This window comes from Lynx canadensis, chromosome B4 (assembly GCF_007474595.2).
Source record: "Lynx canadensis isolate LIC74 chromosome B4, mLynCan4.pri.v2, whole genome shotgun sequence".
In the NCBI taxonomy this organism is placed as follows: domain Eukaryota; kingdom Metazoa; phylum Chordata; class Mammalia; order Carnivora; family Felidae; genus Lynx; species Lynx canadensis.
Window position 1 is genome coordinate 76,472,419 of NC_044309.1, and position 14,541 is coordinate 76,486,959.

General features: G+C 43.4%; 2 protein-coding genes across 7 annotated transcripts in view; both read right to left on the bottom strand.

Annotated features, from left to right (window-relative positions):
- Positions 1-4,138, bottom strand: part of CERS5 (ceramide synthase 5) — a 33,723-nt gene extending 29,585 nt beyond the window's left edge. The window contains exon 1 of one of the 2 annotated variants that reach the window (XM_030322574.1): positions 3,818-4,120. In XM_030322574.1, the coding sequence (XP_030178434.1) occupies positions 3,818-4,014 (197 nt within the window). In that variant the 5' untranslated portion in view covers positions 4,015-4,120. Of the gene's footprint in view, positions 1-3,817 lie in introns of both variants that reach the window. The other variant, XM_030322575.1, reaches the window with a different exon arrangement.
- A 3,551-nt stretch (positions 4,139-7,689) lies between these two features.
- The window catches only part of LIMA1 (LIM domain and actin binding 1), an 84,585-nt gene continuing 77,733 nt past the window's right edge, over positions 7,690-14,541 (bottom strand). For all 5 annotated transcript variants that reach the window (XM_030322573.1, XM_030322572.1, XM_030322570.2 and 2 more), the window contains exons 10-11: positions 12,100-12,233; positions 7,690-9,976 (exon numbers count right to left, since the gene is read on the bottom strand). In XM_030322573.1, the coding sequence (XP_030178433.1) occupies positions 8,968-9,976; positions 12,100-12,233 (1,143 nt within the window). In that variant the 3' untranslated portion in view covers positions 7,690-8,967. The remainder of the gene's footprint in view (positions 9,977-12,099; positions 12,234-14,541) is intronic.

Genomic DNA, 14,541 nt, shown 5'->3' on the forward strand with positions numbered 1-14,541 from the left:
CTATGACAGAGAATGGTATTGAGAAGGCTCTTTGCACACCCCAGTGAGGTTGCTTTGGAAGTAACAAGAGAGAAGAGGGGATTGGAATAATGAATGAGCAGCAGAGAGAGCTCTAATCTATCTCCTGAATAATTCACAAAATAATTTTCTTCTGGCAATACAGAGCTCCTATTGCAATAGCATATTCAAAATAAATGAGCCTATACAGCTCTAATGGTGTCAATGGTGTCTCAAGCTTCTACTTGATCCCAAGAAACAAGTGCTCAAGTGACTAGATATTAAATTTCAAACAATTTTATCATGAACATGACATGAAAAGAAGTTTAAAAAAAAACACATGGAAGAGTTTCTTATCCCTGTTTTGTTAGGGTACAGAGTAGTGTGAATATGTGTATGGGGAGAGGGGATAAAGAGAGAAAAAAGCTGTAGAAAGGTACACAACATGCAAATATATGATGAAATTTAACAACAGAAACAAAGGAATTTCTCTCAGTCAAGCCAAACATCCATTTCAGGTTGGAGATCTAGATTCTGATTACTCCTCTGGGCATCTATGTAGATGAGGATGGTCCCTCCTCAAACATTCAATAAATATTTACCGATCACAGGCCACACCTGAGGCATTTTGCAAGGTACAGGCCACCACAATACAGCCACTCAACAGAGGTCCACAGAGGGCAGCCTCCATTATTTGGTAAGTAACAATCTCCTATCCGCAGTTCTTTAGCAAAATAGCTAGATACAAACACTTTACTTATTATGGCCCGCGGCTTTTCAAGTTATCCCTATCAGAGGAGGCTGTGGTTCTCCAGGGAATGTGGGAACTAAAAAACAAATACTCAGCATGGTTGATGAGAAGGATGGGAAGGTAAAACCAAATTGTAAACTCTATTCTTTGGGAGATTTTTTTTTTAAATTTATTTAGTAATCTCTATAATCTCTACACCCAACCTAAGGCTCAAACTCAGGACCCTGAGATCAGGAGTCACATGCTCTTCTGACTGAGCCAGCCAGGCACCCCTATTCTTTGGGAAATTCTTAAAACAACACAAGGGACATAATTTATCAAGGGACATAATATAAGACTCATTAAAATATACAGAACAATTTGAAACAAAAATTTGAAAAAATATACAATCTTCAAATCAAACACATTAAATAACCAAGAATAAGATGAGCATGGATTTGTTTTCCAAATCCTAGAATACTAGGAAGAGGTGGCTTAAACCTTAATCTTGAAACGAGGTTTAAGGAAAGGTTAAAGATGGCTACACCATATAGTGGAAAGAGCCCGGGGCTTGGGAAAATGATCTGGATCTTGGTTCTAGTTCCTCCTCCAGAGAGTATGAAACCTCTGAAAAGCTGCAGGATGTTTCCAGGCTAGTTTACTGTCTATAAAGTCCTAGCTCACACAGTCTATGATTACTAGAAACCAAGTCACTTCTAGAAACAAATTAGATGGGATTTGAGAAATGAGAAAAGTAGGAAAAACAACTTAGCTGTACCAATATTTCTAATACGTCTTTTCCTATACTCTTAAGAGTGGCTTCTACTACCTTTATGGAAGACCAGTGTAGCAAGAGAGGAACTGCTAATCCAGCACTCAATTCTACTTCTAACTAAGGTAGTAGGTTTTATAAAAAGAAACAAAATAGCAAGAACGCCTCCAAGGTTAAACTTTCCCAAGATCATACATGAGATGAACAGGATGCCTGACCTTACTAGCCAAGGAATATCATACTAGAATGCTTTCAGCTCAGTATTCCCATCCTCCCCTGCTCCCCTGACACCGAGCACCATAGAAACATTCAGATAGAATTCCCACAGGTAAAGGATCCTTTTCCAGTGGCTCTGCCAGGGATATAGAAGTCTTCACAGCCATCTGAGGGAACTCTTTGGAAATCTGAAGATATATGCAGTTTTTTTTTAGTTTATTATTTTGAGAGAATGCACGTGCAAGTGGGGGAGGGGCGGGGGGGGGGGAAGAGAGAATCCCAAGCAGGCTCTGTACTATCATTGTGAGCATGATGCAGGGCTGGAACTCACAAACCACGAGATCACTACCTAAGCCGAAGTCAGACGCTTAACTGAGAGCCACCCAGGGGTGCCCCTATGCAAGTTTATATAAAATGGGTATTTATAAGAAACAAGCTATTTCCTCTTATCAGTAACGTGAATAAACTTCCATATTGGTATACATTTATATAAAAAGCAGAGAATATTTTCCTAGGACAATTAAATTTTTTGTCTTAAATTGGTGTATTTTCCTTTTTAGTCATTACACTGTCTTTCTCTTTTTTCAGCCCTCATATACAGCTGCCAAGGTGGAGAGTACCCAGATCTAAGTTATTCCTAAGAGGGAAAAGTGGTTTGTACTCCCACCCCAGGAATACTTAATACAATGCCTATACTTAAAAAACTGTAACACTAAGGTCCCAAGGGCCCAGAAAAGGCATTCAGATCTTTCAGTTTCATTTGCTTCAGTTAAAAGCATCTTGATTTTTGTACCTGAACGTCTGACGGAGAGCACTTTGATAACAATACACAAACACTATGAACAAATGGATGAATGACAAGCTGGCTACAGAAAAGAAATATTTTGTGAAAGATTTTTGTGTCAGAAGTAGTAGGCACTTTTGAAAAGTAACCCAAAACACATAATAACTAATTCTTCAGAGAGTAATAGATTCTTTATTTGCAGTATATTCCCGTCCTAGAAAGGGCGTTTCTGCTCCAGATAAGGGCCAAATGAACAAACGATGTCAAAGTGCATCCTCATTACCTGAGACCTATGAAGAAATAAGTCTCCTTTTCTGCAGAGTAGATTTGATCAAAATCACCCACAGCTGTAAGCCCACAGTATAAAATCGCCACATCAAGTCCTCTGTGAACATTTCATCTTAGACAGTAGGTACCAACTACTCACTTAAGGAAAAGTGAAATCACTTTTATCAAGAACACGCGGTCAGAAAAAGAACTGTGATTCTGCTAAACTCACTTAGAAGCCAGCTCAATATAGCTTTCCTCTGATAAGCCTTACAGATCTCTTCCTTTCAAAATGACCACTCCTCCTTCCATCTCAGGCCTCTAAGGCCTGTTCCGCAACTAATCTGACACCTTTCTAGACTTTGGAACCCCAGGCTCCACCACGCCTTATCCCTACCAGATTTCCACTCTCTTGCGGGCTCTGGTAGCAGTTTTTGGAAATTTACACATGCACAAAAATGTCCATGAACTGACAAAGCAAGGCTTGGGGCCTAACCCTGCTCCCCTCAACTCTCATAAGTGTCCTCACAAATCTCAGATTCCCAAAAACCCGCTCCTTTCGTTTGGAAAGGTTGGCTCTTAACGTTAACCGTTCAGCTTCCACAGCCCCAACTAGTTCTGGTTCCTGTGGCCCTTTCCTGTTTCTCTCTTCGGGTGTTCGGGTTCTCGGCCGCAGCTTACACACTCAACCTGTTTCCTGTCTGCAGGATCCCTGTAGGCTGGGAGCAGGCCCAGAAGAAGCCCCCCCCTCCACTCCCAGGGCCTCCGGGATCTAAAAAGGGAAAGGGCCCGGCCTCCCCTAGACTCTCGTTCTTCCACTGTCCACGCCCCAAACTGTCTTTACCTAGGCTCCGCGACCACCTCCGCCACCCTCCGAACATCCCGCGCTGCAGCCCGGGCTCCCCCAGCCCCCTGCTTCCGGGCTTCCCCGCCAATTCTGCTTCCGGTGCTCGGCCTCTCCCCGCCCCGAGCCGGTTCCACCGGTCCGCTCCCCGGCCCCGGCCCCGGCCCCGGCCCCGACCCTCCGCGCCACTCGCTCGCGGGCTCTCACCGCTCGAAGAGCAGCCGCACGGAGAATATGCCCGCCGCCACTGGGAATGCCGAGAGGATGTGTCGCGCCCGCGGGTAGCCGTAGCCGTCGCCCGGCCCCTCAAGGTCGGCCCAGCTCACGTTCTGGGGCAGCCAGAAGCGTTCGCTCCACAGCCAACTCCACAGCAGGCCCAGGGCTCCCGCCGCCGCTGTCGCCATCTTACGCCCGCCCCGCGGCCACCGCCGCCACAGCCTCAGCTGCCGCCACAGCCAACGGAACCCGCGGGGAGGCGGACCCGGGGCGGGGCCGAGCCGGCAGCCACCCCTTCCGGCCCCTTCGGGTCCCCGGCCCGTCTCAGCCCGCCTCCTCCGTGGGGCCGGGCCTCTTCACCGCCCATCTCACCTCCCCGCCCACCCACCTCCCGGACCGCAGCGGCAGACACCAGGGCCGCCTCTCCTTGGGACCCCGCCCCCCGCCGGGCCATGCCCCTCCCATCTCCGCCCCGCCTCCACCTGCCCCGCAGGCCCTCAATTCTGGTCCCGCCCATTTTTGCTGTGAGTTTCAGCCACGCGCTCTCTCTCTCTCTCTCTCTCTCTCTCTCTCTCCCTCTCCCTCTCCCTCCCCTCTCCCCTCTCCCTCTCCCTCTCCCTCTCCCTCTCCTCTGCTCCTCTCCTCTCTCCCTCTCTCTCTCCTCTCTCGCTCTCTCTCTCCTCTCTCGCTCTCTCTCTCCTCTCTCGCTCTCTCTCTCCTCTCTCTCTCTCCTCTCTCGCTCTCCTCTCTCTCTCTCTCTCTCTCTCTCTCTCCTCTGTCTCTCCTGTCGCTCTCCTCTCTCTCTCTCTCTTTCCTCTCTCTCTTCTCTCTCTCTTTTCTCTCTTCTCTCTTCTCTCTCTCTCCTCTCTCTCTCTCTCTCTCTCTGCCAGCCACGGCCACACCCCTTATTTCAGGCCTAGCTCCATTAAGGGGACACTCCTCTTTCTTAGCCCAGCAGTCTCGAAGGCTGTTCCCGCTGCCAGGCAGTCCAGACCTGCGTCTCTGCTCCTAGCAGAGCAGGCTTTCATTGGGGTCTACCTCGCCATCTCGGATGGTTCCCCCTAACCGCTCTTCCTTCCACCTCTAGCGTTTTTTGTTCCTAACCTTTTCCTTCCTTCGAGTCCTTCCATGATCTCAATTCCCTTTCACTGTTTTATCCCCTAAAATGAACTTTTCAAAATCCTTTTATTTTTCTCATGGGTAAAAGGAAATGGGAAAATAGCCAAAGGATATCATACAAAGAAAAGTACAAAGGAAAAAGAAAAATAAATGATAGCGAATATTTAATGAGGCTCACCAAGTGCCAGGTACTGCACTGAACATTTTACACCAGGTATTTAACTCCATCATTCTATGAAGTAGGTATTGTTTTATTTACTATTTTATGGATGGGTAAACTGAGGTCCATAGAGATCAAACAGCTTGCCCAAAGTTATATAGGATCGTGGTAGAGCAGGGCTTCTGAGCTAGAAAGTCTTTAGACTCTGAAACACTGAGCCCTTATAAACCTCCTTAATTTTAGGTTTGCACAGTAAACATTTAACTCTTTTGTGGATCTACACAAAAAAGAAGGGGAGCCACAGACAAACCTTCAGAAAGCTAAATTCAAAATGTCCCTCAACTGCCTGAGATTCCTGACCTCTGGTTGCTGTCTGTTCAAACCTGGCTACAAGGTTAATTACCACAGGCTAACTAGAATGATCTGAAAAAAGATTAAAAGAAATTAATCTCTACCTCTTGTTCAAGGACAGATAAAGTAACTTTATAACTAGTAAGGTATGCCTATACCAGAAGTTAGAGTTTCAAGGGGACAGGAAACAGGAGAAAAAAGTGTGCCATCCTAAGTAGACTAGGTTTGCTTTAGCTCAAAGGTTCTCAAATTTAGGGTACCATAGCCCAGATATTAGCTTGTCCCATCTCCCACATGGAGGGTTTGCTAAAAGGTTTCTTTTAGCAAAGAGATTCTGCTTCTGATTCAGGAGGGGAGTCTGAGTGGGGCCTATGAGTTTGCATTTCTCATTTTTAACAAACTCATAGGCAATGCCACTGCAGCTGGTCTGAGAACCACTACATGGTGCCAAGTTTGTCCAAACCCAGCAATAGCTTAGTGGTAACTACCACCCTATATTCAAGGTGTATTGTATTGTATTGTATTGTATTGTATTGTATTGTATTGTATTGTATTGTATTGTATTGTATTGTATAGTAGTAATGTTTACTTATTTTTGAGAGAGGGAGGAAGTATAAGCAGGGTAGAGGCAGAGAGAGAGAGAGAGAGAGAGAGAGAGAGAGAGAGGATCTGAAACAGGCTCTGTGCTGACAGCAGAGAGCCTGATGAGGGGCACAAACCCATAAAGCGTGAAATCATGACCTGATGCTTAACCAACTGAACCACCCAGGCACCACAAGGGTGAACAAGAAGTGAATTCTCGCTGATTCCTGGGAATTCAAATCAGAGCCCCAGGGGACAAAGAATTTGGCATGCGGGCCCAAGCACACAGCGATCTTGGTCTCAAGGTCTATCCCCCCCCCCCCAAAACACATTTGTACCATTTCTCGACATCTTGAGTGTGAGAAAATATATAGTTAAGGAAATGTGTAATGAATGTAAACTTTCTGCCACTTTCACTTTGTCCAGGAGTGATTCAACCAGCAAGCTGGTAGAACTAAGTTGGTCCTGTAGTAGTCATGAAGAGTCTCCTTAACCATCTCAGGTTACAAGCTGGCCCCTTTTCTTGCTTCACCAACAGGACCTGTTGCCACCACTGACCTACCAAGCCCAAACAAGTTGCCTTCATTCAGAAAGCTGAGAGAAACACTTTGGCTATAGGTTCTTTTGTTTTCTAAGGATGTTTAGTGTTACCTGGTCATTCTCTTGATAAGAACCACCTTTTATTATATTGATATGGAGCTAGTCCTTGTTTCTACTCTCTGTCCCTATAATATATCTGTCTTAGTCTTTGAATGGCAAAGAAAACATTTCTTCTAAGGTTAATCTCAGTCCCTGCATACCTGATATATGGTGACATACTCAACTGATATCCATAAATACTGGCCATAGGTACGCAGACTTTTTTGTATAAAATCAGTAGGCTCAGTGAGTACCATGTGGATGGGTTGGGGCAGCAGAGTCATACAGTAAAGGCAGCTAAACTCAAGCCAGGATTCGATAGTTTATGAATGTCATCAGGAGCTTCTGGATTAACTGTTCAGTGAACAGGACTTTCTAAAGGACTTCAGCCTGTGATGGTACCAAGAGCAGAAAGTAGTACCCTGCCATCCATTTGGAAGACCAGGCAAGACCCTGGAACATGTAACAGATGACTCAAAAAGTGTGTTTATCTCCAAGGAAATCCACACTCCCACACTTCCATTAACAACAACAACAACAACAACAAAAAGCGTTTTAACTATTGGGGCAGTTGCCTCTACAGGCAAGGAAATCAAACAACCAACTATGCCTCTGCCCAGGGTGGAAAACATCCATTTTCAAGCAGAGACATTTGGAAATTCCCTTTAGCATGTTAGGCATAATTGTAAGGTGAATTATTAAATGTTGAGTACAATTAACAATAAAAAACCACCACCAGAGTTTGAATTGTTAAAACACACAGCTCATTTTGAATGTACACACTAAGTTTCTTGCCAAGTTGCTCTCAATTTTTCAGAAAAATTTGTCCTCTTTTAGGAAAGATCAAAGCCCAAGATCGACCCAATGCCACCACCTAGTGGGGAGATATATTCATAACACCTCTCTTCACTTAAAATGCATCAGACCCATGTGCCTTTCTTCCCAGACTGCTAAAGTAAAAGGTCTTGAGACACTGTCATAATGTAAAATAATAATGGAAAAGGAACATTGAAAAGTTTAGATGTAAATTAAAAGCTTTATTGAATAAAAATGTTTCAGACTAAGCAAGACTATAAGAAAGCAGAATATTTTACATCTCTAAAAAATATTAGAGCTAAATCTCTAAAAATGCAGGACAAAGGAAAGCCTATGGCTTAAAACATCTCTCTCCCCACATACAATTTGGAATATCGATTATGTACAACTAGTGTACTCAAGTTTATGTTCCATAGCCTTAACTACTAGAACCGCCCCCCCCCCCCACACACAAAGGCCTATAATTGGTTTAATTGCACCCTGGGAATACTGTCTGCCATAAAAATCAATACATTTCAGAGATGGTATGTATTTAAAAAACTAGTGTCCCAGAAAGGGGATATCAGAAGTGGAATATAGGGCGTGGGGGTCTGAGCTCAAGTGAGTTAAGGCAGTTTTTTCCGTTATTCCTTCTTTAAACTCCTCACTTTGCTTTAACATGCAACATGGCAAACAGCAGTACAAAAGATCTTATAAAAATATTGTAGTTTTCAGTATATGATGAGCCCATAGATACCACCAAAGAAGAAAGCAATCACTTGGGGTGTAGTCAGACTCATTGGCAAATACCAGAGCTTATTTGAGAGAGAGTGGATCTCTCCAAGCACCAAATGTGCTCAAAAAGTGCCCCAAAAGAACAGTTGTGTTATATCTCAGTAATCCAATTCAGGATGTGGCTTAGAGAATGGGATGCAAAGCAAGAAATTCCCCATGTATATCAGAGTGAGAAAATTAACCTAAAAATGTTTTAAAGATTACATATTTGATTTCTTAACAGATGAATGCTAAATAAATTGGTATTCATTTAAAAATATACAAACTGTGCCCTTTATACTAAAGTGCGTTCAGTCATAATGTTTAGGTCCCTAAACCCCTTCTGTGTGTTCCCTAATTCCATAGTTGAAGTGCGACAATGTGCTACTAATCGTCTATTTTTGTACTGCCTTTTGGGAATACAGTGGAGTCTGAACTACATCAGTTGGCATACCCGCCCCCCGCCCCCATAAGACCTTAAAGCACTTATGTATATCATCATTGCTAAAATAGAGGACTGAAGTAATATTATCTATAGCGTTTAGAATTGGTTCACTTAAGCTGCAGTATGGGATTTTTTTGAAGCAAGAACTCCTCCAGAACTGTTTCCACATAAATGACAGTTCATGCTAAGACACCTGTTTACGGTGCATCGCTTTGATAAAGGGCAGTGGCTTGCTAACACTAACACAGATTTAAGGCCCAGCACCGTTGCAGTCTGTCATTCCTCATCATCCTCATCCTCATCGTAGTACCGATTTCTTTTTATCTGTTCCTCCACAGACAGCTCTTTGACTACTTCTCCCTCCCAGAATCCCACATCCTGGGATTTCTGATGCTGGGTAGTGAATTCTTTAGGGGAGGTGCTTTCTGCAAAGCTGGACCAATTTGTAGACTTGGGCTCTAGTGGGGACTGCTCTTTGAGGTTTCTATCATTTTCATCTAAGCTTGCACCATTTTCTATAAGATTCTCACTCCCCATCTCGAAATCATGATCTTCCTTACTTCTCCTCCCTGCCTCCTCTCCTTTAGATTCTTTGTTTTGCCTGGTTGTTTTTCCCACACTACCATTCTTTTCGGAGGCACTGGCATTTTCCACTTGTTTCCTTTCTGCTGCCATTCCTCCTATAAACTCCTCACTCTGCTCTGACATGCTCCAGCCTTTCCTTATAGGTGGGGATAGGATTTTGGGGCTCTTGACTGAAGTGGTTCGAAACGAAGCTGCCACAGTGAATGGACGGCTTCTTTCCTTCAGTGAAGAAGATCGTCTTAGCTTCTTCAGATCCAGATCCACATCCTCGGGAGCTTCAGGCTTGCTCATTTCATCCTCAGGAGGCCATTTGGGCTTGGATACTTTGATCCCTTCCTCTAAGGTACTTCCTGAACTACCAAGTTCAGTGGGGGGTGGCCAGGCTATCTTCAACTTCTTGGTTTCAGCTGGCTTGTCTTCTTTCTCTGGCTGAGAGGATGCCTTGGCTTCCATACTTGCTGTAAGCACACCCACCTTAGCAATGGGGGCATCTTCGACCCCTGGGCTCTGAGGGGTCTCCCCTGCAATTGGAAGCTGGGCTGGTCTCTCCAAAGTCCCTTCATTTTCATTTTTGCTTGCCCACAGATCCTTGTGTGGTCTGTGTCCAAAGCCTTCATCATAGTTGCCTTTAGCTTTAAAGAGTTGATTGAAGTGAGGCTTACAGTAGATTCTCCCATGTAAAGATGCATATGTTCCTAGACTGTTGTTAAAAGAAAAGAGCATAACGTTGAGGTATCTATATACTCTTACTTATACTAGCAGGCTGAAATTTGGCAACTTCAGTATTTTCAGAAGTTGCTAAGTGAGAAAAATACCTTTAAAAGCACATCAATCACCTAGGATTCTTTACCCCCTCCCTTTCAAGCACGTTTGTTTTATTACCCTTATAAAAAACATGCTCACTTCTAGGCCTAAAGCTTCACAAGACATTCATGTGGTACATCTTCCTATTTTCAAACTCCCCTCTGTCAAAACTGTTTAAAAAACAAATTTCTTCCAAGAAGTCTTCCCTAGACTATCCCACCTATCTCTGACCACTCATATATTTCCTAAGCATTTATAACCTTTCACTACTTATAATGATATTTTCCTTTGTACAAAGCTGAATCATTTTCCTCCTTGTTTCCCATTTGTGTTATAATTTAAAAATACATATCTACAGGAGTAGGTATAATGCTTTGCAAATGGTTTGCACTCACAAGACACTAGTGAATGAATGTGGTTAATAGGAGCACAGTAGCTGGGAAGTAAATCTACCCTAATGTCAGTGCTGGACAGGCCTTTAGGAGAGTTGGTGTCTCTTGCAGGGTAACACAGTTCGAAGGGGGTATGAAAACAAGAGCATTTCCACAGAAGAGATACAAAAATTCAGAAGCTTAGAAAAATATGCTTTGGAGAAAAAAAGTAATACCGTGGGCAGAAAAAGAACCAAGGAGCGGAAGTTACAGAGGAACGTTTTCGCTCAACAGAAGGAAAAGTTGTTGGGCTGGAGCTACCCCACACTGGAACAAGGTAGTGCGGTATCGACCCCTGTGGAAGTGCCACACAGACGCCAGCACGTCTTTCAAGAGTATTTTCATTTATTTTTGAGAGACTGAGTGAGGGGCACAAAGAGAGGGAGAGAGAGAGAGAGAGAGAGAGAGAGAGAGAGAATCCCAAGCAGGCTCCATGATGTCAGCACAGAGCCCGATGCAGGGCTGGAACCCATGAACTGTGAGATCCTGACCCAAGCCAAAATCAAGAGCTGGACACCCAGCTGACTGAGCCACCCTGGTGCCCCTCAAGAGTATTTTAGAAGGAATGCTTGCTCTGAAAGGAAAGCTGGAGGAAGTGACATCCTGGTTACTTTCTTCTCTAAAACTCTATGATTAAAATGAGTTCATATGGAATATGTCCCCAAATGGCCACATTTATATCCATACTTTGAGTTACTTGGAAGAAATGATACATAATTATTTTGTCACACATAAAAAGAAGCAATATACAGAATATGTGCTCTTCAGTGCCCATTATCATTGCTATTATTACCATTTATACAGTGTTTGGGACATTTTCAAGTAAGGGCTTAAACAACTATACTCTTTTTTTTTTAATTTATTTATTTTGAGAGAGGCAGAGAGAGTGCAAGTGGGAGAGGGGCACAGAGAGAGGGAGAATCTCAACCAGGCTCTGCGGTGTCATTGCAGAGCCCAATGTAGGACTCGAACTCACGAAACTGTAGATCGAGACCTGAGCCGAAATCTAGAGTTATATGCTCAACTGACTGAGCCACCCAGGCAACCCTAAACTCTTAAGATTTCTTAGCTTTAAAGGGGTGCCTGGGTGGCTCAGTCAGTTGAGCATCCGACTCTTGGTTTCGACTGAAGTCATGATCTCACGGTTCGTGGGTTCAAGCCGCACATCAGGCTCTGTGCTGACAGTGTGAAGCCTGCCTGGGATTCTCTCTCCCTCTCTCTGCCCCTCCCAAGCTCTCTCTCTCTCTCTCTCTCTCTCTCTCAAATAAATAAATCAACTTAAAAAAAAAAAAAAAAGATTCTGTGAGACCAAAGGAAAATATTCTACTAAATTAAGTCACAGGGGGGTTTTACCTGCCACCCATAAGATTTAAGCTCCATGTAAATTAAAATATCAATGTACTAAGATGTTCCAAACACCACTATCATTTGATATGAAATACTTGTCACTAAATGATACTTTTTATGTTTTTCAAGGGCTTTCAACAGCGTGCTCTTGGCATAACAGCTTTTAGCACCAGTGCTCTAAAAGCCAAACATGCCCTCCGGAGGTCCAACTGTACAGAGATAGCTGGTTTGGTTGGCTTACCTAAGTTTGTTGTTGCAATAGGAGCACCGGAAGCAACTGATGTGAAACACCTGCTGGTTGGCTAAGAGACGCTCCATCGGGTAGACTGTCTTCTGACATTCCACACAAGTCTCTCTTGCAGGTGCCTGAAACTTCTAGGAAAAGGAAAAGGGCAGCTTTAACAAGCACTGGCCAAGATGAGTTAGTGCTCTGCTGAGAGGCACCCTGCTTTTACTTTGTCAGCTAAAGGCTCTTTGCCCTTACCTGTCAATTCTCACAGGAACACTAAGCCTGTTATGATTCTCTTAAAGAGTTCTCTTTAAGGCCAGGAAGCACTCCTGAATTCCTTTCCCCAACTGCCTGGCTGCCCCAAGTGTAGCTGCCACCAAGGACAGGTGGAGCTAGGGCTGGATTGCAGAGAGAGGCTTAGACAAGCCACCACATACACACAAAAGCACATAAAAAATGTTTCCACAGACAGGAAATTAGGAGAAAATGTCATCACACACAGAAGTTTATTTGATTCAAGTGCCTAGTAAAAGCAGAACAGACTTTTGTAAGATTCTGAAGGGGATAAATTTAAAGGAGAGGAAGAGCATTTAACTTTGGGGATGAGGAAAAGACAATTTGATAAAGTATCTTTTAGTCCCCTCTGCTTATACTCTTAATTTGGCATATTATTTTACCCACTAGGCATAATATTTTGAAGTAAGTCAAAGCTGACAGATAAATGTAATAATTTTAAAGAGACAAACTATTTTATTAGGACATCCAGAAGACAGCACAGCCCAACAAAGCTAGAATCTTCTCAGAAACCAATGGAGAAGGGCGCCTGGCTGGCTCAGTATGGAGAACTTGCCACTCTTGATCTCAGGGTTATGAGTTAGAGCTCCACGCTGGGCATGGAGCCTACTTAAAAACAAAAACAAAACAACTCAGTGGAGAATAAAACTATTGTAATGGGGAGTGAAAGGTCATAATAGACTAGGAATTCATGAACTGCCTATAAAGTGTGGAATAAAAGTGAGGTGAGCACAGGTGTTCTAGCTGGTACTACCAATCCTAAATAACACCAAATAGTTGGTATTCCAGCATTGATGAAAGCCAGAATTACCAAACTGCAAGTTTTTACATAAGCAATGGTAACATGGCCACCAGGGGTGGGGGGTAAGAAGTCTCTAGGTATATGTAAATAACTCTTACCCCAAGAGAAACACCTTATCCAGCAAATGCAGAAGCAGCTTAGGTGGCCAGGAAGCTCTCAGTAGACACCTGGGGAAGGCTTTGCTGCTAAGACCCGGGTGGTGGTAAATAACATAAATTAGTCCCGAGGTCCAGGACCTGAATAGTTAAGATAAGCCTAAAAATAAACCAGGTCATGGGCAAGACAGAATTTTCATTACAAAAACCCGAAAATAGTCCCATAAAAAAAAATCAGACTGCTGGTTCACTTGCTATATGATTCACCAGGAAGTAAAGCAAAAAATAGGAATGGTTTTCCAAGTAGATTTGGATAGGAAACAAAAGTAGAAAATGGACCAAAAAATGGCCATAAAGGGAAAGCTCTATAAAAGGGAGTTTATTAGAGTTTAGTGGTAAACTCCCAAACAGCACCAAGGGATTTAAGAATGAAGGAAGAGAACTGAGTGGAAATGGCTTATCAACAGTCCTCTTCCATTCCTAAGGTTAGAGTCCTAAAAAGAAAAACTGTAATAATTAAAGACAGGTTCAACCTAGTTTACCAAGTGTAGGGGAGGTATTTAAATATGATCAAATGTTACTGTAATTGAATGCTGTTGGAAGTAATTAGGGCATTGTTTGGAGCTCGAATTTCTTTTTTTTTTTTATGTTTATTTATGTTTAGAGAGAGAGGGAGGGAGACAGAGCATCATGGGGGAGGGGCACAGAGAGAGGGAGGCACAGAATCTGAAGCAGACTCCAGGCTCTGAGCTGTCAGCACAGAGCCCGATGCGGGGCTCGAACTCATGAACCTGCGAGATCATGAGCTGAGCCGAAGTCGGATGCTTAACCAACTGAGCCACGCCCCAGAGTTCAGAATTCTTATATGACCACTTCTAACAAGACAGGACTAAGTGGAGATGTCATTGCATAGTTTTAATTGGGTTTTCTTCTAAAAGAACTAGGTCCTTGTCTAGCAAGCAGGAAATACGTTAAAATGCAAAATAAAATTTAGGTATCATAGTACAGTTGATGGCATTAGAGAGATCCTGTACAGATCACTGTTCACATAATGTAAAAGTAATCGGCCAAATGTATTTATTTATCAGATTAAAAATCTTTTTCAGCTGCAGGGGACTTCTGTATTTTTAACACTTGACTTAGAACAGTATTCATTCTGGTCAGTAAAGACAGAGCAGAGGACGGGAATTTCACACGGTACAAGGGGAGACGGGCATTATTTATTCTGCTAATGGGGAACGAAGATCTACAGAGCACTCCTCC